This window comes from Myotis yumanensis, unplaced genomic scaffold (genome assembly GCF_028538775.1).
Source record: "Myotis yumanensis isolate MYYU_CA2020_CCGP unplaced genomic scaffold, mMyoYum1.0.hap1 SCAF_4, whole genome shotgun sequence".
Lineage (NCBI taxonomy): Eukaryota > Metazoa > Chordata > Mammalia > Chiroptera > Vespertilionidae > Myotis > Myotis yumanensis.
The window spans coordinates 33,797,240-33,823,831 of NW_027223755.1; the positions used below are offsets into that span (position 1 = coordinate 33,797,240).

The 26,592-nt window shown below is 37.3% G+C and overlaps 1 protein-coding gene across 1 annotated transcript; it reads left to right on the plus strand.

Moving 5' to 3' along the window:
• Window positions 1–127: 127 nt before the first annotated feature.
• On the plus strand, window positions 128–25,938 carry PPWD1 (peptidylprolyl isomerase domain and WD repeat containing 1). Its single transcript, XM_070412058.1, has 11 exons — window positions 128–328; window positions 6,202–6,304; window positions 8,363–8,463; window positions 8,696–8,816; window positions 11,090–11,537; window positions 16,158–16,348; window positions 17,190–17,379; window positions 21,434–21,615; window positions 23,469–23,550; window positions 24,500–24,682; window positions 25,621–25,938. Exons 1-11 carry the CDS (start codon window positions 133–135, stop codon window positions 25,762–25,764), a joined length of 1,941 nt encoding a protein of 646 aa, XP_070268159.1. The 5' UTR covers window positions 128–132; the 3' UTR covers window positions 25,765–25,938.
• Window positions 25,939–26,592: the final 654 nt, after the last annotated feature.

Here is a 26,592-nt window from a genome sequence, read left to right on the forward strand (position 1 = left end):
GCGCGCTGCTTGCTGATTGGACCCGTCACAGCCAATCCCGAGCCTCTCTCGGCGGCTGACGAGCCGGCTGCGCTGCCCGGGGATTGGTTGTTGAGCTGGGAGCGTCGCGCCTTTTCTGACGATTCGGGCGACATGGCGGCGGAAGCGGGTAGCGATTCCCAGCTAAGAAGGAGAAGGCGCCGGGACCCGGAGGAGCCGGAGCAAACGGAGCGCAAAGAGAGGGAGCTGGCAGTGGCGGCAGCCATGGCCCAAGGGAACGAAGAGGATGATGAAGAGCGCTGGGTTGGGCCTTTACCGGTAGAAGCAACGTTGGCCAAGAAGAGGAAAGGTAGTGGCAGGGATTGGCACCGGGCGGGTGGGCTTGCTGCGATGCCCCGAGTGGGGGCGTGAAAGCCAGGCCCGGAGACGCTGGTGTGTTTGTGAGGTTTTGTGCCCTCGGAACCGAGGGTCGTCTTCTCGCTTCTGGCCGCTCTGGGCCTCTGCGTGCCCCCGAAGTAATGATTCGGACGCAGGACAGCGTCTTTTCGATCATGTCAAATGCTGTCAATCACTGAGTTGTTATGTAGATGCTAATGCTTATTTATGCCAGGGCTTTCTATGTTCTTGGCACCTCTCGTGTGGTCCCTGTATACTGCGGCCCTGGGAGGCTGGGATCTGTAACTCCGGTTAGGAGCTTAGGAGGGAGTTCTGGGTCTCTTAGAGGCGTTCAGCCCCGGAGCGGTGTCAGGTATGGGAACGCGAGGCGTGGGTATTTAGAATCATCACGTGGACGTAGGCAAAGGTCGGTGCAACCCTGACTCTTCAACTAATGAGTTTTGTGATCCAGGGGTAAAAGTTTCCCGGATCACATACTTTCATCTAAAACACGAGGTGTCTGATTTTCAAACCTTACTCCTTACATAGCAGGACATGAAGCATTTTGCTATTAAGGTGGAACAGTGAGGAAATGGAATCAAACAAAAGAAGTGAGTAAAGGAATAGATTGCATTTTCTTTTCCTTCAAGTCCTATGAAATGTTTCCTTAAATGGGCAAGGCCATTAAAGTGTGATCTTTTAAAAATTCAAATCTTACTTGATCACTTTCCTTACTTAACTCTTTCATTATTTCTCATTATTGTCAAAATTAAATCCAAACTCCCTATGATGGCTTACAAGGCCTTTCACGATAGCTCCCTCTCTCCTTCTCTGGCCAGCGTATTTCCGTAATAACCCCTTGTCGTTTCTCCTGTGCACGTGGGCCATACTCTTTCTCCACCAGATGACTGTTGGGTATCTTGGTGTCTCTCTCTACCTGGGATATTCACCCTCAACCCTTTGACTTGGCTAACTTTTTGTTGTTGTTGTTCAACCCTTTGCACTCAGGTCAGATATCACCTCCTCGGGAAGCCTGTGGCTTCACCAGTCTGGGCTGGGTTTCTAAAGCACATTGCTAATAACTCAGATAATGTTTACCACAGGTAGTCTTCAAATTTTATGTACCCGAATTTTGAAAAAGCTTTTTTTTTTTTTAATCTTCACCCTAGGATATTTCCCATTGATTTTTAGAGAGAGTGGCAGAGAGAGGGAAAGGGAAAGGCAGAGAGAAATACCGATGTGAGAGAAACACATCGGTTGGTTGCCTCCTGCATGTGCTCTGGCCAAGGGCACAAATCACCGAGGTATGTGATTTGTGCCCTTGACCAGAATCCTTTCCGATGCTCTATCCACTGAACCAACCAACTAGGGCAAAAAAGCAATTTTTTTTAACCTTGTACATTGACACCCTTAAAGTGTTATTACCTTTTTTTTTTTATTGCCTCGGCTTCCAGATAAATGTTTCTGTAATAACTTTTCCTCATTGCACATTTTACATTTTGAAATTGTATATTTATTCATGCGATTGTCTGATTAATGTTTCTCTCCACTGCTATGACTAAACATATAAGAGCAAGTCTTGTTGCATAGCTTTGCATATAGCAGGTACTCAACAAGTATTTACTGAATGAATAAATATTACAGTATTTATCCTCTTATTTTAATGAATTAGAATATTCTTGCATATCCTTTTGTATAGAAAATAAGTGTGGGGGGATCCAAAAATATCAAAGTGCTGATATTATTATTAGGAGACAATGATCTTAGAAACTTAAAACAATTGAGACAGATACGGAAATTATTAGGTGTGAAAATCTTTACCCTTAATTAAATGCTTATTGTATTTAAGTCACTCCATAGTGTATTCAGTTTGAAAAAAAATTGAAATTTCAAGGATGTATGAAATGTTTTAAAAAAATCATTGAAGGAGGAGACCAAGATGGCGGCATAGGTAAACACCCGAGATTGCTGCCGCAAACAACCACTTCAAAAATACAACTAAAAGATGGAATGGACATCACCCAGAACCACAGGAAGGCTGGCTGAGGAGAGACTCTTCAACTAGAAGGAAAGAGAACAGCATACCGAGGCTCAGAGGAGGCGCAGTGTGGAAAATACAAAGGTGCGGAGGTGCGCGCGCAAAGCGGGCTGGTGGCTGAGGGCGCAGTTGTCGTTTTCAATCAGGAGGGAGTCTCAGACTCTGAGCTCCAGATCCGGGCAAGTCTCTAGAGACTCAGACTCAAACGGGAGAAGTGGGATTGTCTGGCATCAGTTGGAACGTGAGGGCAGCTTTCTCTCTGAGGTTTGCAGCGGTTGCTGGGGTTCTGAGAAGCAGAGCCTCTGGGAACGGGACTGAGAGCAGCTATAACTGCTCCCTCCGCCCGCTCTGTTGATCCCGTGTGACCCGCCCCTCCCAAGCCCTGCGTAGAGCCATTTGCCGGATAGCCTCAGGCAAAGGCTAGATTAGCACCTCTCCAGAGGACAGAAGTTTTCCCACTGCAGACACAGCTGATTCTCACAGCCAGTCGGCCTGGTGGTCAAATCCCTCTAGTATTAACTACAACAATCAAGGCTTAACTAGAACAAGACTGCGCACAAAGACCACAAGGGGGTGCACCAAGAAAGCATAAAAAATGCGGAGACAAAAAAACATGACAGAAATGGAGGATATAGAGCTAAAAACCGCAATTTTGAGGGCTTGCAATAATGTGCTAGAAGCTGCCAATAAACTTGATGAGAGCCTCACGAAATCTAATGAGACCCTCGATGTTGTGATAAAGAACCAACTAGAAATTAAGCATACACTGACTGAAATAAAGAATATTATACAGACACCCAATAGCAGACCAGAGGAGCGCAAGAATCAAGTCAAAGATTTGAAATGTGAAGAAGCAAAAAACACCCAACCGGAAAAGCAAAATGAAAAAAGAATCCGAAAATACGAAGATAGTGTAAGGAGCCTCTGGGACAGCTTCAAGCGTACAAACATCCGAATTATAGGGGTGCCAGAAGATGAGAGACAGCAAGATATTGAAAACCTATTTGAAGAAATAATGGCAGAAAACTTCCCCCACCTGGTGAAAGAAATGGACTTACAGGTCCAAGAAGCACAGAGAACCCCAAACAAAAGGAATCCAAAGAGGACCACACCAAGACACATCATAATTAAAATGCCAAGAGCAAAAGACAAAGAGAGAATCTTAAAAGCAGCAAGAGAAAGAGACTCAATTACCTACAAGGGAATACCCATACGACTGTCAGCTGATTTCTCAACAGAAACTTTGCAGGCCAGAAGGGAATGGCAAGAAATATTCAAAGTGATGAATACCAAGAACCTACAACCAAGATTACTTTATCCAGCAAAGCTATCATTCAGAATTGAAGGTCAGATAAAGAGCTTCACAGATAAGGAAAAGCTAAAGGAGTTCATCACCACTAAACCAGTATTATACGAAATGCTGAAAGGTATCCTTTAAGAAGAGGAAGAAGAAAAAGGTAAAGATACAAATTATGAACAACAAACATGCATCTATCAACAAGTGAATCTAAGAATCAAGTGAATAAATAATCTGATGTACAGAATGAACTGGTGATTATAATGAGTCAGGGACATAGAAAGGGAATGGACTGACTATTCTTGGGGGGGGGGGGGAGTGGGTGATGCGGGAAGAGACTGGACAAAAATCGTGCACCTATGGATGAGGACAGTGGGTGGGGAGTGAGGGCGGAGGGTGGGGCGGGAACTGGGAGGAGGGGAGTTATGGGGGGGAAAAAAAGAGGAACAAATGTAATCTGAACAATAAAGATTTAATATAAAAAAAAATCATTGAAGTCCTGGCTGGTGCGCGCAGTGGTTAGAGCATGCACCCCGAGTGCCAAAGGGAGGCCACCAAGATGTTTCTCTGTCTCTTCCTCCCTCCCTCCGACCCCACTGCCTTCTACTCTCTAAAAATCAATGGAAAAAAATATCCTTGGGTAAGGATTAACAGCAACAACAAAAATATCATTGAAGATTTTGTCTAAAAGGACAGGAGTTGAATAATATATTTAACTTTCTAAAACTGAAACCATTTCCTTTAACAGATTGTTTGGATATTGGACTTTTGAATAATTTTCAGAAAGACATTATAAATGACTAGAGGCCTGATGCACGAAATTTGTGCAAGAGTAGGCCTTCCTTCCCCCGTCTGCTGGCACCGGCTTCCCTCTGGCACCTGGGACCCTGGCTTCCCTCGCAGCCCCGGCTTTGTCCGGGAGTTCGTCCGCTCTAATTAGCATATTATGCTTTTATTATTATAGATTGTATGGCACTACCTTTAATTAAACTAATGGATTCTCAAGGACAGAACTATGTGTTACTCTTCTTTATTCCATGTGCCTTGGAATTTATTTTCAATAAATATCTGTTCAATAAGTGAACTAACTGGCAGCAAAAGGCATGTGTATCAGGTAGGATCAAATTTAACTCCATATTACAGAAAACAACAAAAGAACATTGAAAAGATAAAGATATACTTCTCTCATATGTAAAAGAAGTCCCAAAGTACATAGTCTAGGATTGGTATGGAGGCTCCAAAGGAACCTAGGATTCTGCCCCAGCATTACTAGGGAATGGCCCTCATCTTTGTCCTGAGTGGTTATTAGAATTACGGTGTTCATGTCCCAGTTCCAAGCTGTAGGACTGAGGAAGGGAAGAAGGGTACACCTTTTGAAGAAGAATTCTTGACTGTGACACAACATTTCCACTTTTATCTCATTGGTACAAGGTTACACCTAATTGCAGGAGAAGGTGAGAAAGGTTATCTTATAGCTGGATGTCAGTATGCTCATATAAAAATGGGGATTTTGTTACTAAAAATTATGGGAAAAGTAATCCATTGGACACAGCTTTGAGTCTGATATACAGTAGTTATAAAAAAAACTGAAATAGCTCATTTTACTTGGCAACTTTGTGGACATTTTTGGGTAAATAAAATAGTCATTGGATTATTTTGTTAGGTACACATATAATATCTTTTACCTGTAAAATTATTTATGGCTCATATAATGAAATGAATATTTTCTCACATCATCACTCTTAAAAATGTTTGCCCCTGAAAGTGCTTTGGAAGCAGTCAACTGGATACTCTCTAGGGCAGTGGTTCTCAACCTTCCTAATGCCGCGACCCTTTAATACAGTTCCTCATGTTGTGGTGACCACCAATTTCATTGTTACAAATTGAACATAATTAAAGCATAGTGATTAATCACAAAAACAATATGTAATTAATTATATATGTGTTTTCCGATGGTCGTAGGCGACCCCTGTGAAAGGGTCGTTCGACCGCCAAAGGGGTCGCGACCCACAGGTTGAGAACCGCTGCTCTAGGGTTTTCTCAACTCTAAAAAAAAACAGTATATTGCTTCAAAGAGGATTAGTGCCTTAAAGGAAAACCGAGACATCTTATAGATGGCTACTGGCCTCTTATTATTTAAATTAGCACTAATAATTGGATCTATGTGATTAGAAAAATGGTTGTGGTATTTTCATGAAGCTTTTTAAGGTTTTTGGTTTTGTTTTTGAATGAAACCTTCATATCAAGCCAGTCATTCAGTGCCTAAGTTTTGGGGACAGTTAAGTATGTATGTATTACCTAAGAACTTGTGACTGGCTAAATATTAGTGCTGCTCAATATTTTGCAATGATAAAAGTTACAACTGACATGAGACACTGGATTTTTGTTTCTATTACATGTGGAATAGACAGAAATTCAAGAAAATCTAGATGAAAAGATAACATGGAATTTAGAAAATACAAAATAGTATTGAGTTCCAGTTGTTAAAAATAATTTTTTCTTTTTTTCTCAGTTCTAGAGTTTGAAAGAGTCTATCTTGATAATCTCCCCAGTGCATCTATGTACGAGCGCAGTTACATGCATAGAGATGTTATCACCCATGTAGTGTGCACCAAGTAAGTGTATCATATCTTCTTACATTTTCTGAAAAGATTTTTTTTTAATGCTTCAGTTTTGACATGAACTAATAGAAGTAACTTTAGGATATTATGGATTTCTGTTTAATTTTATAGGTTCAGTGGAAGTTTAAGTTAAAGGCTGACTTGTTCTTTCCTATATCACACAAGGAATGCATCCTCTAAGACATAACTCTTCAGTTTGTGTGCATGTCTTTTGGTAATAAATGCCAAAAGAAGATGAGGTTTCCAAAAGAAGAGTATAGTAGTTAAACAAATGGAGTAATTGGTAGCTGGCTCCGTCAGTACTAATGGGGAAAATGATGAGAACTAAGACAACCTGGAAATGTCACAGGACCTTCAAAATAAATGAGTGGGATTTGAAGAATAATAATAGTAATATTCTACTGTATGTTAAGTGCATATTATACCCAATACTGTTCTAAAGTTTTTTCATAAATTATCTTGTTCATCTTAAGAACAGTCTATGAGGTAGTAATATAACCTACATTTTATAGGTGAGGAAATGGCAGATGAGGCTGGAGCAAAAAATGCAAGGATTAAGTCTTAGAGAGTTTTCTATTCCTTGTATGGATTTTGAGCCTGTAATCAGGAGAGTAACATCAGGTTTGTTTGTTTTTTTAAAACCACTCTGGCTGTGGTGAGATTAATGGACTTAAATAGGGCCAGAGTGGATATAGTAAGAGCAGTTAAGAGACTATATAGAAATCTAGATGAGATATGATGGTGACGTGGATGATATTGGCTGTGATTATGGAAAGAAGTAGATGAATTACTTTGCTCTTTGGATCAGTCTATTCTTAATCTCTTGGAAGCCATTTAAGATATACATGTAATTAAAATATTATCATTTTTAATTGTGGTAATATAAAACATTCTAATTTTTCCTTTATAGAATAATTCTGACAGACATTAGCACTTTTCCCAATCCAAAGTTATCAGTGTATAAAGCAGCATATTGGACTAGAATTGCTATCACACTCTCAAGTTTTTCTGTTGTTATTGTTAATCCTTACCTGAGGATATTTTTCCCATTAAGTTTTTAGAGTGGAAGAAAGAAAGGTGTGAGGGGAGAGAAACATTGATGTGAGAGACACATTGATTGGTTGCCTCCCACATGTGCCCCAACCAGGCCAGGGATCGAACCTGAAACGCAGGTACATGTCCTTGATTGGGAATCAAACCCGTGACACCTCGGTGCTCGGGCTGACATTCTGTTCACTGAGCAACACTGTCAAGGCTCCTCAAGTTTTTTTGTTTTGGGTGTTTTTTTTTTAGCCCAAAACAGCAGGGTATAATAGAAAGATTATAGAATTTGAAGTTAGGCAGATCTGACATTGAATGCCGCTCTTCAGTTGTGGACCTAGGAAAAATACATTTAACATTTCAAAACTTTTCTAATTCATAAAATGATGATAAAAAATACCTACACTAATAGAGTTCCTGTAAAGATTAAATAAGGTAATGTGTGTAAAGTACCTGGCACATACTAGGTTTCAATAAATGGTTTCTATTTTTATACACCTGCAGACAAGATTATTCTCTACAAAATATTTTTTTTCCCTTAACTATATTTTTGGTAATTTAAACAACCAAAATACCTTGCATAGAATACAAACAAACTTATGTTGAATTTTGCTGTATATGAAAGTAATATGTGGAGATTTAATTTATGAACTTCTGAAAAATAGAACCTTTTCCCTGTGAAAAGATAACCTGTAGGGTAATTTTAACATTAAAATACTTTTAAGGTCTAGTGATTCCCAGTGAGATTTCTTTTCTTTATTTTTTTAATGTCAAGTCCCAACTCAATTCTGAGCCTAGGTCTTAAGATGAAAATTAGTTACGATATCCAGAAAAGAACTTCAAAATTGGCAATGTTCTATCTATCCTAATATAGTGGCCAGCATAAAGGAAGATTTTTTTGAAAACCTATTCTGAAAGAGTCAGAGATTCTCAGTGAATGATTGGCTTGGGGATATTGAGTGATTCATAGATTTGTTTTAGATGTTAACTTTTATAATTTCATATGTGCAGGACAGACTTTATTATTACTGCCAGTCATGATGGACATGTTAAGTTCTGGAAAAAGGTAGAAGAAGGAATTGAATTTGTTAAACATTTTCGCAGTCACCTGGGTAAGAATTTCACCTTTTCTTTTTTGGCTCTCTTAAACTGTACTAACGTTTTGTGTGTGTGTGTGTGTGTGTGTGTGTGTGTGTGTGTGTGTGTTTTAAGTTCCAAATATACTTATTATTAAATATAATAATGTTAGCTCTGTAAAGTTTCTTTTAAACTGATTTTTTTTCTTTGAATTGTGTGCATTTATGTCACTGGTATTTGATGTTTTAATTTTATTTATTTAAACAGGAGTTATTGAAAGTATTGCAGTTAGCTCTGAGGGAGCATTGTTTTGTTCTGTGGGTGATGATAAAGCAATGAAGGTGTTTGATGTAGTGAACTTTGACATGATCAATATGCTGAAGCTTGGGTGAGTCTTTTTTAAATTACATATTTTTTCACTTAGTGAACTAATTTTTAAAAAAATATATTTTTATTGATTTCAGAAAGGAAGGGAGAGGGAGAGAGAGATAGAAATATCAATGACGAGAGAGAATCATTGATTGGCTGCCTCCTGCACAACCCCTATAGAGCCCCCAACCTGGGCATGTGCCTGACCAGGAATTGAACCAGGTCCTCTGGGTTCATAGGTCGACGCTCAACCACTGAGCCACACCAGCAAGGCATGAAATAATTTTTAAACTAAACTTCACCCATAGGGTATTTCTAAATAGAATATGTTACCATTCCATTAAAAAATGTACCTTTGGATTTTGCTTAGGAAATGATGAGTCCTTGTTATGATGCTATTTGGAGGTTTCTGATGTGGTTTTTGTCATAATCACTGCAGAAATTTCCAAACAGCATCATAGCAAGAATTCATTATATCTATTTAACACTGCTTAATAACAAGGGTCCATCATGTCTAATTTACTGGCACTTAGAGTTAAACTTATGGTATTGTTCTTAGAAAGCTAATGCACATTTTTAGAAAAGAAGTTAATTGTTGATGATTTTAAACTTTGAAGTATATTGATAGCCAAACTTTGTAGTTAAACTGTACAGTAATGAGACTAATACTTTGCTTCAAGCATGTCTTTTTAAAGATAACACACACCTGCATTTATATACACCTAAATGAATGTCACCTTGAAAGTTTTAGCATTGTTGTCAGAAACAGTTTTGAGACATGTTTTTGTCTGCTCAGACTGCCACAACAAAAGACCAAAGATTGGGTGGCATAAACAGAAATTTATTTCCTCACAATTCTGGAGGCTGGAAAGTCCAAGGTCAAGGTTGCAGCAGGGTTTGGTTTCTGGTGTGAATTCTCTTCTGTGTTTCACGTTGTATTTTCATTGGGAACAGGGGATGAAAGGAGGAATGATATCTCCCTCTTCTTTTTAGAAGGTCACAGGCCTATGGGGGCAGGGCCCCACACATAAGGCCACATTTAAACTTAATTACCTCCTAAAGATTCTGTGGCCACATACAATTACATTGGGGGTTAGAGCTTCATCATATGAATTGGGATGGAGAAAAACAGTAGTTCAATACAGAGCAGGACTCCTTTTGGAATTTCCTATTAAACCAGTGTACAAGCCACTAAAGGAAATCAGTCTCATTTATGGTCAGAACTTATTTTTTTTACTACAAATAGAAACACCTATTGATCATCTGTCTTACTCCCCAGCTTTGTTTCCCCATGTTAGCTATTTTTAAAAATCAAATCTATTCATAAATGTTGAACATTTGCCACCTTTGCAAATACTGACAGAGTATTTTTTTAGGCTTTGATAGAAATTCTAAGAGAAGAGTCCCAAAAATGTTTTGAGCATCAGCACCATCATTAGAATAACTAACTTCTCAGACTGATTACTTTGAAGGAGACAACACTCATTTGAGTGTAAAAGTTTGGTGTGTTGATTAACTCTGTCTCATTTTTTTATACTCTGCTCATCGGGGAGCATGTTCAAAGCTTATAGTTATAATATCAAGTTATCAGTTAGGAGAGTGTGATGAAAGCATGATTTTCTTTTGAACATAGTCATAACTAAAATATTTTGAGTTTTAATATTTCAAGGATGGATTTATAACATGCTGTTCATACTAATGTACTTAAGAGTAAGTTATATATAGACTGAGATCAGAGATTCAAAAAGCATTGCCCCAAACTATCTTAAGCCCTAGGTCTAGTTAGGTTTCCTTTTCTACTCAAGAGAAGTGAATAGTCTGCTATAGCAATTCTCTTCTTGTAGATCAGGGGTCCTCAAACTACGGCCCGCGGGCCACATGCAAACACAAATACTGTATTTGTTCCTGTTTTGTTTTTTTTACTTCAAAATAAGGTATGTGCAGTGTGCATAGGAATTTGTTCATAGTTTTTTTTTTTTAAACTATAGTCTGGCCCTCCAACGGTCTGAGGGACAGTGGTCCCCCTGTTTAAAAAGTTTGAGGACCCCTGTTGTAGATTGTAGATCTTCAGAAGTTATTATCAATGCACTAATGAGGTCAGAATGAGAAAAATCAGTAACTGTCCTTAGTTGTTCCTCCCCATTCTGTAATTCTCTGCCTTTTTTGAGCAGGGAATCCAAAACTAGCCAAATCACTGGTCACAGGCCAGGACATTTTTTGGTGGTAGGAGTAGGAAGGGATGCTTATTTCTTGTATTGACCTCCTTTTTCTCTCAATTCTTTATTATTTCAGCTATTTTCCTGGACAATGTGAATGGATCTATTGCCCAGGGGATGCCATATCATCAGTTGCTGCTTCTGAGAAAAGTACAGGAAAAATTTTTATTTATGATGGTCGAGGAGATAACCAGCCACTTCATGTTTTTGACAAACTCCATACGTCACCTCTTACTCAAATACGGCTAAACCCAGTTTACAAAGCGGTAGTGTCTTCCGACAAATCTGGAATGATTGAATACTGGACTGGGCCTCCCCATGAATATAAATTCCCCAAAAATGTGAACTGGGAATATAAAACTGACACAGATTTATATGAATTTGCCAAGTGCAAGGCTTATCCAACCAGCATATGTTTTTCACCTGATGGGAAGAAAATAGCTACAATTGGTTCTGATAGAAAAGTTAGGATTTTCAGGTTTTTAACTGGAAAACTCATGAGAGTCTTTGATGAATCACTAAGTGTAAGTGCAATTTAAATTGAATATATAAACTCTCTTCCCTAGGTTTATTTCTTCTGAGCTAATGATCCTTCTAGTATGTATCTGTTTTTTTCTGTTTTGTTTTGTTTGCAAGCTCATTCTTTTAAGATCTTCAGAACTCATTCTAAGCCACCCTCTCTTCCCACTCTATTCACTCTTGTCTGTCTATGACTATTCCCAAATTTATTTCTCCAGGTTTCTATTATGAACAGACCTGGTACTGTCTTTTCTATTTTTTCCTTTTTTTTCTTCTATCTTCATGAATGGCATCAATATCCATTAATTGCACAAGCCAGAAACCTGAGTCATCCTTAACTCTGCTTCCTTACCCCTCTATTTAATTTGTATCATGAGTCCTGACAATTTTACTTTCTAAATATACTTTAAATCCATCCACTTACTTTCAGCACACCTGTCACTACCATAATTCATGATCTTTTGCCTGGCTTATAACATGATCTGCTAGTATCTAATCTGTTATCCATGCTACATGTAGAGTAATTTTTTAAAAGCACATGTTTGATCATGGCTTCCTTTGAACCTTTCAGTTACTTCCTGTTGTTCTTAGGATCAAGACCAAAATAATGGCCTGCCATGTTGTGGTGTCTGCCTACTATTACAGCCTAGTGCAGGGGTGGGCAACCTTTTTGTGAGTGCGTGCCAAAACCAGCAAAATCTCTGACTCAAAATTCTCCTGCGTGCCAACCCTAATTTTTTGAGAACATGTTACACCTACTTGATATCTCTTAAGGTGTACGTATGTGAAGAACCTTGAAGAAATAATAAAATTCATTCGAGCGACAAAAACACAGTATATGATGAAGAAAGATGCATTTATTTTTTAATGTATACATGTACACTGATAGTCCGACAGAAAACTTTATGACTCCATTTGATATTATCAGTGGGACTTTTGCTGCTGCATCACTGATGACAGAGATTTTACATCAGGATTATATTTCGTGACCTTCAGAGATATGCACGAGCTACTATTATCCGTCAGGCTACTCCTATTACGAGACTTAACAAAATTCATCACTGAGAACAAAGATTCGCAATTGTAAATGGAAGATTGTAAGAGAGGGTTTCGTGTGCCAGCAAAAGTTACTGGCGTGCCACGTTTGACACGCGTGCCAGGGGTTGCCCACCCCTGGCCTAGTGTAATTCACCTTTCTCCCTGCCTTTTACTCTAGCCAGTTAGGCCTTGCTTTAGTTTCTTGAACATTCTGTTCCTTCTACCTGGAGTTACCCCTCCCTCCATCTCTCCCATTACCTATTGAACTTGTTCTTCAAATCTCAGTGAAAGGGTCTCTTCCTGTGGTAGTTTTTCACTATTCATCCAGTGTAGGACAACTTTTTTTATGTGACTTTATATTACTATTGTCTTTTAGAAAGCATTTTGTATGGTCTGATTATTTGATTCATGTATATCAACCTCCAATAGACTAAACTTTATACAGTCTATGGTCCTGTATCTGTTTTGGCTCATGATTGTATCTCCAGCATTAAGAATAGTACCTGACACATAATTACTGCTAACAAGAATTTGTTAGAGTGTATCATTATAGAATAAGAGTATATCCATGCAGAGTTAGCTAGTTTTTCTGGAAATTGGATCTCATCAGCTGTTTTCATCAAGTAGTTCTTTAATTGCTAGTGGTAAGTCTGTGTTGAACCTTTGTAGCAGTAATGTTTACTATATGACAGTGTTGATTCCAGTCTCAGTAGTAACCAATTTACATTATATTCCTTGCATTAAGCTCTTCAAAAATTCTATCACTCTTATTAGTGGCACTGTTGTTTGGTGGCAAGTGTTAAATATAATTTGCAAAACTCTACCAACTTGCAGCTCTTCTAAGCTTCCTTAGGAAAAGAAATATTCAAATCCTAGTTTCTGGATATAATCTCTTTAACATACATACTCTGAGCTGTTCAGTCCCCTCTATTTCTTCATTCTTGTCTTCAACATTTGTTGAAGTGATAGAACTAAAGTATCAAGAGCTCAGTATTAAAACCTATGTCAGGAGTTGATTCAGAATGAGAGTTTGAAAAAAAGAAAAAGGCAAATGCCATTTAAATTAGTTCCAATGCTAGTAACTAGTAAGTCACTGGGTTTTCACAGTTCCATGTCACAGAGGGAAGTTTCTAACCAGTAAGAGTCCTAGTTTAAAAGACAAGAAATTTGATTGGATGGTGTGAAGTATCTTTTGGCATTTATTAGCCAGAATCACTGTATATGGCCACACAGTTGTGTATCACAGAGGCCCTGCTAGTAAGGCTAGAATTCTGTAGCAGGATTCTACTTATCAGGTTAGATTAACGTAAAATAAATATATGGCTCAGTGGTTGAGTGTCGACCTATGAACTAGGAGGTCAAGGTTCGATTACTGGTCAGAACACATGCCCAAATTGCTGGTTTGATCCCCAGTAGGGGGCATGCAGGAGGCAGCCAATCAATTATTCTCTGTCATCATTGATGTTTCTTATCTCTCCGTCTCCTTTCCTCTCTGAAATCACTGGCAGATGGCCATCTACAAACTTTGTCTTGAAACTGAATCCTCTCTCTAACATCTAAGCTGTTTCTGACATATGAATATAGGAATCAATAACATATATTAGTCTCACAGATTGGAGAAAAGGAACTCTAATGACTAGGCTTTTTAGCTGGTCTATAAGACCATTCCCTAACACACATACCTCCTTTTGATTTTTGGAGCATATTGTTCATTCCATATATAAAAAACTGGAGATTTCTAGTTAACACAGACATGAAAAAAGAAGTAGGTGGAACATAAGTCTGGTTTATTTTCAACTGCAATGGAGAACTACTTCTGAATTACGCTCTTTGATGCCCTAAATGTCTGGAAAACTAAATGTAAAGATCATATATTCTGGTAGGCCTATAGTGTCATAATAGTAATTGGATGTGACCCCTGTTTTTATGTATTAATTATCTTTAAAAAAAGGAGCCCTAACTAGTTTGGCTCAGTGGATAGAGCATCTGCCTGCGGACTGAAGGGTCCTGGATTCAATTTCCATCGGGGGCACGTGCCTGGGTTGTGGGCTTGATCCCCAGCAGGGGGTGTGTAGGAGGTGGCCAGTCTATATTTCTCTCTCATCATTGATGTTTCTATCTCTCTCCCTTTCCCTTCCTCTCTGAAATCAATAAAATAAAATAATTTTTTAAAAAAGTAAAACAAATTTCCAAACTAAAGTATACCCATAAAAATAAGCATCTATCCTACATCATATTTACTAATGATGATCTAACTATAAGTATTACTCCATGTCAAAACAACTTGAAATATTTTCTGAAATATCATGAAATTGTTACACATTAGTGAAATAATAAGAGTTTATTCATTCATCAAGAATTGAGTGCTGCCCTAGCTGGGTGGCTCAGTTGGTTAGAGCATGATCCCCTGTACCCTGCATATGATCCCAGTTAGGTTGCACATCTTGGTTGGGGAGTGTCTCATCAATGTTTCTCTCTCTCTTTCTCCTCCTCCTCTTCCTCCTTCTCTGCCCCCTCCTCCTCCCTTTCTACCCTCTCCCCCGCCCCACCCCAGTTCCCTTCTCTCTCATTCTCCTTCCTTCTCCCTCCCTCTTCTTCTCCATCTGTCTCTAAAATCAATAAACATATCCTAGGGTGAGGGTTAAGACAAAAAAATTGAGTGCTTAGTATGTCTCCTCCTCCTCCTCCCGTTCCCCTCCTCCTCCTCCTCTCCCTCCTCTCCCTCCTTCTCCTCCTCCTTTCCCTCCTCCACCTCCTCCTCCTCACCCTCCATTGAGTGCTTACAGTGGTTCTCAACCTTCTGGCCCTTTAAATACAGTTCCTCATGTTGTGATCTAACCATAAAATTATTTTCGTTGCTACTTCATAACTGTAATGTTGCTATTGTTATGAATTATAATGTAAATATCTGATATGCAGAATGGTCTTAGGCGACCCCTGTGGAAGGGTCATTTGACCCCCAAAGGGGTTGCGATCCACAGGTTGAGAACCGCTGGCTTAGTATGTCAGGCCCTGTGGTCCTTATATAAGGACTTCATAGTCTACAGCTACATCATCTAATATAGTAGCCACTAGCCATATGTGGCTCTTGAGTACTTGGTATGTGGCTAGTTCAAATTGAGATAAACTGAAAGTAAAAAATACAATTTCAAAGATTTAATATAAGAAAAAAATGTAATTTTATCTTAATTTTATTGAATTGCTTAATGTTTAAATATTATTTTGGATATGTTGGGTTAAATAAAACATTAATTTTAACTTTCATTTTTGTTTAATGTAGCTACTTGAAAATTTTAAATTACTTATATGGTTTGCATTATATGTCTAATAAAAACTGCTAGTCTGTAGCTTATAAATGGCAGCAGAAATTTTCTATAAAGTAGTAATTACATTGACTGTTTTTTTTATTTAATTAGAAGAACCAGTTAGTGTAAATTATTTTTTATGATTGAAATAGTGTTTAGAATCCTCCATACGAGATAACACGAATACACAGTCAGTTGCTCTTAATGTATACTCTGCTTCTATTTGAATTCACATTCCCTTTATTATGTAGCTTTTTTGTTAATAAATGGGTTGTTTCCTAGATGTTTACTGAACTACAGCAAATGAGGCAACAGCTACCAGACATGGAATTTGGCCGACGAATGGCTGTAGAACGTGAGTTGGAGAAGGTGGATGCAGTGAGATTAATTAATATAGTTTTTGATGAAACTGGACACTTTGTGCTATATGGAACAATGCTGGGCATTAAAGTTATAAATGTAGAAACAAACCGGTAAGCTTTCATATGCTGTATTTTTTTTAAATGCATTTATTGGGGACCATTTCCTCCTTCAGGGAAACAATGGGAGTTTTGTTTGTTCCAAGACAAGTGGAATGGTCCCAAATGTCTAAACTTAACCAAATGTTTTGACTGGATTTTTCTGTGGTCTTTCTGTTGTTTATACTCTTATGTAAAAAGTTTCCACTCATGTTTGTGAAAGAAATGGAAAGAAGATATGCATAGTTTCAAGTTGTTGTTGTTGTTTTTTTAACAAGTTATAGTCTGTCTTTTGATTATTGATTTAAATTAGCCTGGTTCATGTTAAATGTTGCCAAATATTTTAACCACAGAATTCGGCATTACATCCTGCTAGACATAAAATCAGAACTTAAAATGCATGAAACCACAATAAGCCTTTTGTGCAAACAGTCCATTTGGTTTTAGTTCAGAAAGCTACAATCAGATACTATCACTGAAGGTAAATAAAAAGAACTTAAAAGTATATTTTAAGGAGAAAAAAATCTTATGCTGTACATTCTCACATATAAACAAATTTATATTTAGTTCTTAGCAATACAAAAATCTTTGAAGGTTTGCACATAGACTAAAATAATAGGGATAGGTTAAAACTATATGACTGAACAATTGCATTTTTTTTTACCTGAAAATTATAGCTCCATACCAATTTTAAATAGCTTTTTTTTGGTGGTGAGGTGGGTAAAGAAACACTTTTAAAAAATCTTTCACTATTTTGTACAAAGATCAAGGATAGCTGATTCCCAGCTTTTATCTGTAAAGTTGTTATGATTGGAATTAACTCTGAAAATTTTATTGTATAAAACGTGTTTTCCAGGTGTGTGCGGATCTTAGGCAAGCAAGAAAATATTAGGGTGATGCAATTGGCTTTGTTCCAGGGAATAGCCAAAAAACATCGTGCTGCAACTACTATAGAAATGAAAGCTTCTGAAAACCCCGTTCTTCAGAATATTCAAGCTGACCCAACAATAGTCTGTACATCTTTCAAAAAGAATAGATTTTACATGGTATGTGGAAGTACTAAGAGATGGGCCTTAATGTTTCTTCCAGTTTGGTTGGAGTTTTCTTTTCTTGGCTTGTGCTTTCAACTGAAGAGAATGTTGGCAATAATAGGCTTTCTAAACAACCAGAATACTATCTTATAACATTAATATTGTAGAATTTTTAAGTAGGACTTGATTGTAAGTATTTCTGTACAGTTTTCTATTCTGTTTTGAAAATTTTTCAACCTAGCTTTTATAACTATTTGTGTTGTCTAAGATAATAGGAAGTAGGTGGTTATGGTAATAATCGAAGCCAAAATAGTCTTTACTATGGGGTTTTAAAAATTATTCTGTTTTTATTATTTTACAATTTTTGCTCTTGAACATAATTTATTTCCCCTGAACTTGCACATTTTCTTCTAAACACATTTTTAACCATTTGACTCCTTTGTAATGTTGCTACTTTAGAACTGTGTAATCCTGAGAAATCTATTTTCCTAGTGAGTTAAAAGTACTTTACATGTTAATTAAAATTGGGCTCAAAATCAAACTATGAAGCTATCTAGAAGTAGCACTGTTGGAACTGTTCAACCAAACAGAAAAATCTAAAGTATAGAGACTTCCTGTCCTTGATTTCTGTCCTTCACACTGCAGTCAGAGACTTTCTGAGACCCAAATGTGATTACAGCAGGTCCTCAAATATTGTCATTTCCTTTCAATATTGATGGGGGCGGGCGGGGGGTGGGGGGGGGCGGGGAATTGATTCTTGGCTGGAACCACTGTCATTGTGGAGTTGCACATTCTTCCCATGTCTGTGTGGGTTTTCTTTAGGTACTCATTTCCTCTCACATCACAGAGATGTGCACATTAGTTAATTGCATGTCTGAATTGTCCCAGTCTGAGTGAGTGTAGGTGTGTGTGAGCGTGTCCTGCATGGAACAGGGTCCTGTCCGGGGTTGATTCCCGCCTTGAGCCCTGGACTGCAGGGATAGGCTCCAGCCATGCATCACCCTGACCTGGAATAAGCAGGTTGTGAAATAATTATCTAACTGGTTCTTATTAATCTTTCTTTAATATATGTATAGCTCACATTTATTTCAATGTTTCATCTCATTGTTTAATATTAGAAGTGTTTTGGATCATTATTTAGAAGTTGGGGTGATGTTTTTGTGATCAGAAGTAATACCATAGGAACTTAACTCATTTATATCAATTAGTCTGTGGTAAAATTGATTTTGTTATACATTGTTTTGACTAAAGTCACATTTCCAAGAACCTATCGATGACATTAAGTGAGGACTTACTATATTTCTCTGCCTAACTCCCCAGCTATCTGTATTAGCTGGCCTCCTACCTTAAAATTCTTCATTTTTAGGTCATTTGCTACATTAACCATACGGAACTTGATCTCATTTGTGATAAGTTGGTTATTCTTTTTATTTTCTTTTTCTTTATTGATTAAGGTTTTACATATGTGTCCTTACCCCCCATTGCTCCCCCACCCCACCCCCGCTCGTGCCCTCACCTCCCACCCCCTAGTGTCTGTGTCCATTGGTTATGCTTTATGCATGCATACAAGTCCTTTGGTTGATCCCTCCCCTTCCCTCCTCCTTCGCCCTGCCTTCCTGCTGAGGTTTGATGGTCTGATCAGTGATTATCTGTCTTGGATCTGTTTTTGTTTATCATTGTATGTTCATTATATTCCACAAATGAGTGAGATCATGTGATATTTATCTTTCTCTGACTCATTTCACTTAGCATGCTCTCCAGGTCCATCCGTGCTGTTGCAAATGGTAGGAGTTCCTTTCTTTTTACAGCAGCATAGTATTCCATTGTGTAGATGTACCACAGTTTTCTAATCCATTCATCTACTGATGGGCACTTAGGCTATTTCCAAATCTTTGCTATGGTGAATTGTGCTGCTCTGAACATAGGGATGCATATATCCTTTCTGATTGGTGTTTCTGGTTTCTTGGGATATAGTCCTAGAAGTGGAATTACTGGGTCTAATGGGAGTTTCATTTTTAGTTTTTTGAGGCAACTCCATACTGTTCTCCACAGTGGCTGCACCAGTCTGCATTCCCACCAGCAGTGCAGGAGTGTTCCTTTTTCTCCGCATCCTCGCCAGCACTTGTCGTTTGTTGATGATAGCCATTCTGACAGGTGTGAGATGGTACCTCATTGTCGTTTTGATTTGTATCTCTCGGATGATTAGTGACTTTGGGCATGTTTTCATATGTATCTTGGCCTTCTGTATGATTATTCTTTTTTACATCTAAGCATTTGCACATGCTATTCCTTTTGCCAGCTACACATACTAGTAAACCACCCAACTCCTACACATATTTCAGATCTCAGCTTGGAAGCCTTCTCTGACATTAAGTCTAGATTAGCTGTGCCTGGTTGTGTTGGTGTCACACTTTTGGAGTAATTTGCTGGTTGTTTTTTTTTTGTTTTTTTTTTTGGTTTCTGGCACTGTCATCTCCTCATGATAATATAAAATCTATAAACATAAGCACTACTTTTTTTTCACTATTAAGTCCACAAAGTTTGGTAAAGTGTCTGGCCCATTATAGTATATTCATTTATTCATCTGATATATTATAAGCATCTGTGATGCTATTAAGGTTACCAGCATTTGGTACATGTAGGAAATAGCGTTTCCCTACCCTGACCAAGCTTTTAACCTAGATTGGGTACATTCTTTTAATGTGAGAATTTTTCTTATAACTGCCAAAGTCATTGCTAAAATTTTATCAATATATGTTAAAGGAAAATAATTTTTTTTGACCTGTAATTTAACTTTTTGAAGGCACAAATTAATCAAAATATAATTCTTGATATGCACTAAAAACACAATTTTCCAACCACTTTATTTAAAAACTAAGTAACAAGTTTTCTTTTTCTTTCCCCAAAATTTACTTTTATGTTGATTAAACCACAGATTTTCTCATAAACTTGGAATAGAAAAACAAAATAAGTCCCTCACAGTGTGTCTTTATACAGGTAACATTTTCATGAATTATCTTTGAGGTTTATTAGATGTACATATTCTTAAGCAAAATTAAAATGGTCTATGTACATTTCTATTCCTTTTTAAATCCAATATCATGAAATAAAAGTAAAATTTTACAAAATTTGAACTTTAGTAGTTTCATATGTGAGCTAAATTAAGATAACTTTAAAGATTCATATAAATAGTACAACAGACTTGCCATTCTCCTTTGAAAACTGGAAAATAATATGTGAAGGCAATCGCATCGTAACTTGGTTGTTTATTTGGAATCTATCCAAGTGGACCAAGGAATGCTATTAGGCAAGACAGGGCCTGGGCACAAGCTTTACCTTCCTGCAACTCAGTTGGCATCAGGTAGAGCTTTCTTCTTACTGAGAGGCAAAAGAAACAGGCCTTGAGAAATCCAGAGTTTTAACAACTGAAAGGTTTTTCTCAATTCTCCTTATACCCTGAGAATCCTGAGATTTCTGCAACTTCACTCAAAATTTACATTCTTTCTCCCAGGCTTCAGGGTTTAGGTATATCAGATGGGGCTCTGCAAAAAAAAAAAAAGTCAAGATTCACTACTGATTTGTCTGTGAATCCTCATCCTACCTTGCCCAAGTCTTGTTCATAGTAATAACAAGTGTTAATATATACACAGTGCTCTCTGTATGGTAAGCACTATTCTCTAAGCAGTTTGCATCCCCCTTCATTTAATCTCGTGACAGGTACCATTTGGGGTAGTTCTTATTATTCCCATTTATGAATGAGGAAATGTAAGAAGTGAATTTACTTCCCCAAAGTCACATAACTCGTAAAAGACAGAGCTGGAACTCAAACCCAGGGTTTCTAGTGAAAAGTAGGCAACAGGTGGCAGGTTAGGACATGATGTAAGTATAAAAATAATTTAACTGCCTTACACACCCTTTGATAGGAAGTGATTCCTGAAATAAGGATTTATCCTGATGTGAATTCATACCTTCCTCAAATGTTTCATTAGAAATTAAATTTGCTTGTTCATAAACTTTAACCAGATGAAAATTTTAATTCATTTACTCACTTTTTACTTTCCTCCTTTAGTTTACCAAACGAGAACCAGAAGATACAAAAAGTGCAGATTCTGACCGCGATGTTTTTAATGAGAAACCTTCTAAAGAGGAAGTCATGGCAGCTACTCAGGCTGAAGGACCCAAACGAGTTTCAGATAGTGCCATTATCCACACAAGCATGGGAGACATTCACATCAAACTTTTTCCTGTTGAGTATGTATTGTTTTTGTTGTCTTAACCACCATTTTAAATGTGTATATTTGAAGAAACTGTGCAACTTAAAATTTTTGTTATTTTGACTTAAGGAATTTTGCAGAATTGAAATGTTTGATAGAGCATCAACCCTGAAATTTCTGATTAACTGTTACTCTAGACATTTTTATACATATATACACATACTTAACAGGTTTAAAATACAAGGACAAAACATCTTGGCTATGAAAGTGATGAATGAAACTAAAAAGTTATGCAAATGTATATTTCTATTACCATTAACGGCACATCCCAACTATAAGATTTGTGGCTCACTTATTATAACTGGTTTTCCTCTCAAAGCAATCTCTTAAGGGGAGAATACTTATTTTTCCTTCCTGACATTTGTTAGACATCTACTTCCTCTTCCTTAGACTCAGTAGTTGTATTTTTGAAAACGAATTTCAATAAAACACATAAGGGCTTCCATTGAAAAAGGGAAAATAGTATTCTGGGCATTTTTAAAAGTTTGCAAAATGAGCATGCAATACCAAATACAGTAATGTCTCTGGCTAGTCTTGATGCAAAAGGTGACATCTTTACAACTGATTTATCTTCGAACCCTCATCCTACCTAATACCTTTAAAGTACTTATTTTGAATATGAATGTTTTATCATGCCATACCTTGGTACTGAACAAAGAACTAGGTAGTTTTGCCCTAGCCGGTTTGGCTCAGCGGATAGAGCATTGGCTTGCGGACCAAAGGGTCCCGGGGTCAATTCTGGTCAAGAGCACGTTCCTTGGTCGCAGGCTCCTCCCCAGCCCGGGCCCTGGTCAGGGCTCATGCAGGAGGTAACCAATCGATGTCTTTCCCTCTCTCTTCCACTCTCCCTAAAAATCAATGGAAAATATCCTTGGGTGAGGATTAACAAAACCGAAAAAAGACGAACTAGGTATCTAGACTCCTGGATCATCTCATTTCAAGTATTTAGAACCCATGCACCCATTAAGCCTGTTGCTCCCTGATATACTTCATGCAGGATTCTCTTGATTTTCCCCTCCAACCCCAGCTCTAAGAGCTATTACAGGAAAATGATACCACATTAAATTACCCCGTGGGATTAGTTAATATTATTTAGAATGCTTCATACTCAGTGTGTCTGATTATCACTTAAAGTTGATTAAATTTAGGAGATAGCATTTTGGTGAATAAGTCCTTGGTCAGGAATGTGTCACTATAACCATTAATACTGTTTTTATGAGAAAACTACCTTTCCTGGGAACTTAACCCATCATATATAGCAAATTGTATATATTTTAAGGTGCTATGGTTGTTGTTTTTACATTTTGGTTGTTGTTGTTAATCCTCACCTGAGGATATTTTTCCGTTTATTTTTAGAGAGAGTGGTAGGGAAGGGGAGAGACACATATATTGATTGCTTCCCACTTGCCCTGACTGGGGCAGGGAATCAAGCCTGCAACTGAGGTACGTGCCCTTGACTGGAATTGAACCCAGGACCCTTCAGTGTGCCGGCCAATGCTCGATCCACTGAGCCAAACCAGCTAAGGCTATGGTTGTATTTTTTAAACTAAATAACCTTGAAGTCTAAATATTGTTAAACTCAACTATAATAAGCAATCTTGATATAAAGATACTACATTAAACAATAATATGCTACTAAACAATAATATACTACTGCTTATATGCCCTTTCAACTCTTATGTCCTCAAGGTTAGAAGAGGTTATGAAAAAAGACTGTCCTTCTGAAACATTCAGATGATATTGAAAACACCATTAGGAAGCAGAACTGCAAAGAAATTGTCTTAAATACTCTGAATAAATTTCATATTTTTAATATATGTCTTACTGTAGGTGTCCCAAGACAGTGGAAAACTTCTGTGTTCATAGCAGAAATGGTTATTATAATGGACATACTTTTCACCGTATAATTAAGGTAGGTTATGCAAATTTTATCATTTAAGGCACAATAAGAGGTTTAAACCTAAGGCATAGCATTTTCTCACACTTAGTTTATTAGAAAGGAAGAGGAAAAATAGACTATGGAAGCCAAAAGAATGGTCATGAAAAGAATGGTCATGAATATCAAGTCTAGAAAAGGACTGGAATAGTAGCGTAATTACCATTTTAGAAACACTGCAACAGTATTTTTTCAACAGCTGAAAACAAGCTCACATAATGAGTAAAGGGGTCATGTTGAGATAAAACCAATAGCCACTGTTCCTAGTGGCTAAATAAGAAGATACGATTTTAAGTAATAGAAGAGCCCAGATGCCACTTAATCTCTGAGAACCACCATGCATACCTGAAGAGCGGAATGAGCTCTGCCCAGGATCTTGTTGGGCAGCATTCCATAAAACATATGTAGTTCTTGTTTACTGACAAGTCAGAAATGATAGGAGGAAAAGTCAAGCTTCAGGGTTCTGGAGGAATTAATGAAATGAAATCCAGAAAATCGAGTGGTTAGGGAAAGGTAGGTGAGAAGAATGAAGCAATTATATAAGATAATATACAGAAACTAAAATTTACACTATTAATTGTAGATTATTGGGGAAGATATAGATGTCTATAAATGAGAATACCTTTGCATTTTGTTTTAAATTTGGTAGCAGTTGAGTAGTAGAAATACATCATCCAAATTAAAGTATAACTTACTGAGTTTAATAAAATCACTTTATAGAGTGACTGTTAACAAAGTTACAATTTTACTGAATACAAAGCACGCTTTACAACCCTAACTCCAAAGCATACATATAGAAAAGAACAGTGTAATATGTTTGTTTTTAATAATTCTTAATTTTGAAAGTATTACATATGTTCCCTTTTTTCCCCCCATTAACGCCCTCCAGCCCGTTTAATATATTTTTTGTGCACTTTCTGTTAAGGGCTTCATGATTCAGACTGGAGATCCAACAGGTACTGGTATGGGAGGAGAAAGCATATGGGGAGGAGAGTTTGAAGATGAATTTCATTCAACATTACGACATGACAGACCATATACACTCAGCATGGCTAATGCTGGCTCGAATACTAACGGATCTCAGTTTTTCATAACAGTAGTACCAACGGTGAGTAGAACAGCATTATCTGTAAGCCAAAGGTTCATAAGTTATGATCTAAGAGTAAATTCAGTGGATGAGAGCCGCATTAGTCTTTATCAAAATGAAAATAATTTAGATAAGAAAATATAAAATTACCCAACAAATCAGAAATACTTTGTAAAACAATACTTCTGTAATATAGGACACCTAAGTTTTAGTCATCTTCGCCACTGTTATTGTTTTGTACAGTTCAAAACAAATTATTTCACCTCTGGACCTGTTTCCTCATCTTTAGAATGGAGGATTAAAGTACATGAATTCCTGATTTTAAGACATTTCCCCCACACATTCTTATATCTCTAAAATCAGAATGCAACCAATAGCATTATAGATTTGACGGAATACAGTATAAGAATATCTAGCTTTATTGCTATATAGTTCTACGTGATTATAAAAATTATACACTTTATTTTTTGGAAATAAGCACTAAGCATTGAAAGAAAAATATAACTACTATCTGCCAGTCTCATGTAATATTCACAATACGTCTAGTATCACGATACCCAGTTTTAAGTAATAGATGAGGAAACAAATATGACTGACTTGCCAAAGGTCAAGTAGCAGAGCCAGCAATTGAGTGCCCACGTCTTTAATGCCAAGGCACATGCTGCTTAAACTATTCCAAATTGCCTTTTAAACTATGCAAAGGAACTTGCCTTTAGCAAACACATTCCAGCTCCCTTTGATCTGAAAGCTGCACATATTTAAACATTATACTATGCTTTTATATTTTTCTTATAAACATGGAAATTACTCTTAAAATACTCTAAGTGAAATTACTGTAAATCTTTTTAATTACATAAAAAAGTAAAGCATAAATTTAAATTCTCTTTAATTTGCTCGCCCAGAGGGTGTGAATTAAGAAACCTGGTTTACCAAGATTTTCCATTTGTCCTCCAACACAGCCTTGGCTTGATAATAAGCACACAGTATTTGGACGAGTGACTAAAGGAATGGAAGTTGTACAAAGGATCTCCAACGTCAAAGTCAATCCCAAAACAGATAAGCCCTATGAGGATGTCAGCATCATAAATATTACTGTCAAGTAAATCAGATGTATCGTTTAATGTGTAAATAAAAATACACATATAGTAAACAGGATTATTTTACATTGGGAATCTCTTAAGACTTGCTGAACATACAAATCATGTTCCAAGGATTGCAGTATTGTATTTTTATATTTTTCATTAAAGGCCATTTTTTAAAGCTTTGCTTTTTTCTTGCAATATTTCTCATTAGGTGAAAAATTGAAATGGATTAAACTCAGGCAAAATAGCACTCCTTATATGTAATTTCTCGTGAGACTCAAAATCATAGTAAATAATGAGTGGTATGCCATTGTTCCTTAGCTTTTCTAACATGCCTGTTAATCTGCCCTCACATGTTTCTTTAGACTTACGAAGAAAGGATCTGAGCCCTAGCCAGTTTGGCTCAGTGGATAGAGCGTCGGCCTGTGGACCCAAGAGTCCTGGGTTCGATTCTGGTCAAGGGCACATACCTTGGTTGTAGGCTCCTCCCCGGCCCGGGCCCTGGTCAGGGCTCGTGCAGGAGACAACCACTCGATGTTTCTGTCTTTCCCTCTCTCTTCAACTCTCTCTAAAAATCAATGGAATAATGTCCTCGGGTGAGGATTTAAAAAAAAAAAGAAAGGATCTGATAGTATATACTGTTTGTTTTACAAGGTTTGTGTTCCATGCCAAATAGCTTTGTCTTTTGATCATTAAGTCGTAAATAGTGGTAAGTAAAACTTCAGTAAATAAGTAGGAAGTCCCTTTGGTCATATTAAGTTCCTTAATAATTATCAAATATTCTTTCAAATATAATAAGAATAAATGAATATATGAGTCCTTGGTTTTATAGACAGATTGATTTACCAG